This window comes from Vombatus ursinus, unplaced genomic scaffold (genome assembly GCF_900497805.2).
Source record: "Vombatus ursinus unplaced genomic scaffold, bare-nosed wombat genome assembly UNPS02014768.1, whole genome shotgun sequence".
NCBI classification, from domain to species: Eukaryota; Metazoa; Chordata; class Mammalia; order Diprotodontia; family Vombatidae; genus Vombatus; species Vombatus ursinus.
Genome location: NW_020954546.1, coordinates 23,104,834 through 23,108,338, shown reverse-complemented (window position 1 = coordinate 23,108,338; position 3,505 = coordinate 23,104,834). Strand labels below are relative to the sequence as shown.

Here is a 3,505-nt window from a genome sequence, read left to right as displayed (position 1 = left end):
GAGGGGACCGAGGAAGACGGCGTGAGGGGCAACGCGCATGCTCGCGCCTGCACGCCCGCGCGCCGGCCGGCCGGCCTGCCCGCCCCGACCGACGACCGCCCGCCCGCCCGCCGCCCCGCGGACCGGCTCCGGCCTCCGCTCCTCAGCAGCGCCCGAAATGGCGGCGGCGGCGGCGGGCCTTCCCCACCGGAAGTGACGCGCCCCGCCAGGGGCGGGGAGAGAGGAGGCGGGCGGGTGGCCTGCCGGGAAAGGAGACGGACGGCCGCCATTGGGAGAAGGGCAAGCGCGAGCATGCGCGTTGCCCCTCACGCCGTCTTCCTCGGTCCCCTCCCCGGGCTCTCGGGTGTCACTCCCTGGCCCGGGCCGGGACTGCAGCTGATTTCAGGGCGGGGCGGAGGAGGCGAGCAGGAGGCGGGGCTTGCCGGGGGGGTGTCCCTGTCACTCTTGACCCATTTCCGCCTTCGAGTCACGGAATCCTTGAACCGCAGAATGGAATGTTGGGGCTGGGAGGAAACTGTGGCGTCCTGGTGACTTCCTCTTCGGGCCCCCGTTTTCCTCCGCTCCCCTCTTTGGCCATCAGGGATCGTGCATTTGGAGCTGCAGCGTCCGTAGAAGCCATGGTGCCCCCCAGAGAAGTCCAGAGACCTGTCCGAGGCCACACAGACAGCGAGCGTCACGAGTGGGGTCACTCCTTTCACGGATCAGTCAGTCAATGATCTTTGATTATAAGGCTATCACTGGTCAGGCGCGCTGCTAGGCACTAAAGACTCAAAGACCCCCGTCTTCCCTCTTAGAAGAATGTAAGCTCCTTGAGGGCAGGCACAGTCTTCCCTCTTGAATTTATGTCACCGTATCCCAATGCTTGCCCTCTCGATGGGTGGGGGAGGGGCAGCAAGGAGAGAGTGAATTTGGAACTCAAACTTTTTAAAAAATAGATGTTAAAAATAATAAATTGTTAAAAAAAAGAATCTATATCAACAGCATTTACTTAACACAGGACTCGATACATTGTGTTTAAAAAATGTTTTTTCATTCATTTTTAATTCATTTATCTAGTTCATCTCTCCCCTTCACACTGTCTCACTTGTTTTACAAAAGATCTGTACACCCTTCTGACCAAGGCATTTCTCAAGAACCTCCAGGGGCTCCCCATTGTCCATAACCCAGTGTTCCAGGTCCTCCAAAATCTGAGCACAACTTAATATTCCAGCCATTTTTCCCCCACTCCTCCTTCTGGACGGTACAGTAGAGTCAATGAGCATTAAATATTTGCAAAATGTCACCACTATGCAAAGCACAAAGGATACACACACAAAAGTGAAACAACAATCCCTGTCCTCGAGAAGCTTACATTCTATGAAGGACACACACACACACTCACTACACACAACATATATATTATATACTCACATACAAATATACTGTATACTTTTGTATAAAATATACTTTTGGAAAACCATGTATGTGTATATACATACACAAATACTTAACCAAATATACAAATATATAAATGTATCTATCCATATGTACTATATACATATATGCTGCACTCATTTCTTGAAAACTGTGTATGTGTATAATGTATGCACAGCATATGAAATACCACATATAATATATTTAATACCAGATATATGACACATACAACATATAGATTTGTATTTAAAATATATAGAAGGTAATTTGGGGTCCCGACCAACTGGATTGTTCCCCATTTCCTACCACACCCAACCTAGTCTCTCCCAATTCTGTAACTTAGCTGGGGCCATCCATCCCACAAGCCAGAGATGGACTCCTGTGTCCCTCACCCCCATCTTGTCTCTGCTGTAGTCCCTCCTTGTCTTCAAGGACTCAATGACCAACTAGAAAGCTACCTCCTCCAGGCAGCCTCAGGCACCCCTAACCCTAATCTTTCCTCCTTTTCCCAGCTCAAAGTAATCATTCCAGGTGTGTCACCTCAAATTTTAATTCAATAAATTAAATTCAACAAATATCTAATAAGTCCCCTCCCTGTATTAGGCGCCTAGGATGCGAAGAGAGAAAAACATTCCCTATCTTCCAGATTACAATCTATTAGTTCTGCTCTGAGAATTTTTGTCTTGTTATTTGCTATGCCCAAATTTTACTCCAGATGGGAGAATTATTTGTGTACTTCCTCCTCCTCCCCCCATCCCCACTACCCACTAAATAATAAATAAATAAATAATGAATAAATTGTGAGCTTCTTAAGAACAGAATTTGAGCCCTCTCTTCATCTCTGCAAATTCTGGCACAGCCTTGAAAGTGTTTAGGACCTGCGGGTGAGCCACTCGCTCCACCTCACGCGGAGTTAGTGCGGGATTCCCCCCCACCCTGTTCATTCTTCTCATGCCATCAAAGCTTTGTAGAGCCGGAATGCAGTGATTATACAGTACTTGCTCTGAGACAAGAACCTAACCCCCTTTGGAGAAATGGGTGGGACTATTCTGGGCAGTGACTCAGAGAGCCAGTGCTAGGGTGGGGACCGAAGGCAGAGGAGTTAATGCTGGAAGAAACTTCAGGATCCTATGTGTACACGTACTCCATAAACTCTCCCACCATCCCCCAGGGCAAATTGGACAGGACTGTCCCACCCTGCTTCAAACTCTCCTGAGCTATAGCTTCTATTTTTGTACCTTCCTTTTCTTTTCTCCATGACCTGACATGAGCCAGAAACACAGCATGTTTGGTACTGTGTAAGTGGCTAAACACCTGGACTTGGGATTGGGAGGACTTGACTTCAAATCCCGCCTCAATCACTAGCTGTCTGACCATGGGCAGTCACCTCATTTCTCTGAATCTCAGTTTCCTCATCTGTAAAATGGGAATAGTAACACTACCAGGCTTATCAAATGAGATAACATGTGTATTTGCAAACTTTAAAGTGCTCTATCAATGATAGCTATTGTTATTAATATGCAAACCCTAAATAATAGCCCTGGAGTTGGAGGAAGGGAAAGTAGCTGATAGGATCATAGATGGGGAGCTCCTAGTCACAGGTCACAGGACCACCAGACCACTGCCAGGCCATCTCCAGTCATGTGGTCACAGACCTCCCCCACAAACACACTCCTCTCCTCCCTTCCCCTAAAGAAAGGATGTTTCTTTATCTCCTTAGCTCAGCTTAATTAAGCTGATTTTGATTTTAATTTTGATATTTTATTATTGTAAGGGGACACTTGTGACACTGCCCCCCCCCCAATCTGGACCGCCATGAGTCTTCTAACTCAAGTGCTGCCTTTCTTAAGTCCATGAATGGCCAGAGGATCATTGCATTAATGATATGATACTAGCTGCTTCCCACAATCTCCCATACCTCCTCCTAGTTGCCCTTCCAGTCTTTAAGTGTGGCCAGGCTAATCTCAATGGCACTCACCGAGGGTTACTACAGATGTGACCCTACTGGAGTAATTTAACCTATTCAGGCTTCAGTTTCCTCTTCTGTAAAATGAGATGGGTCAGGCTCAACTTCTTTGAACAAAGGTTCTTG

The 3,505-nt window shown here is 47.8% G+C and overlaps 1 protein-coding gene across 1 annotated transcript in view; it reads right to left on the bottom strand.

Annotated features, from left to right (window-relative positions):
- The window catches only part of CRK (CRK proto-oncogene, adaptor protein), a 24,469-nt gene extending 24,176 nt beyond the window's left edge, over positions 1-293 (bottom strand). The window contains exon 1 of the mRNA XM_027861704.1: positions 9-293. Within this exon, the coding sequence (XP_027717505.1) occupies positions 9-293 (285 nt within the window). The remainder of the gene's footprint in view (positions 1-8) is intronic.
- Between the last annotated feature and the right edge of the window lie 3,212 nt (positions 294-3,505).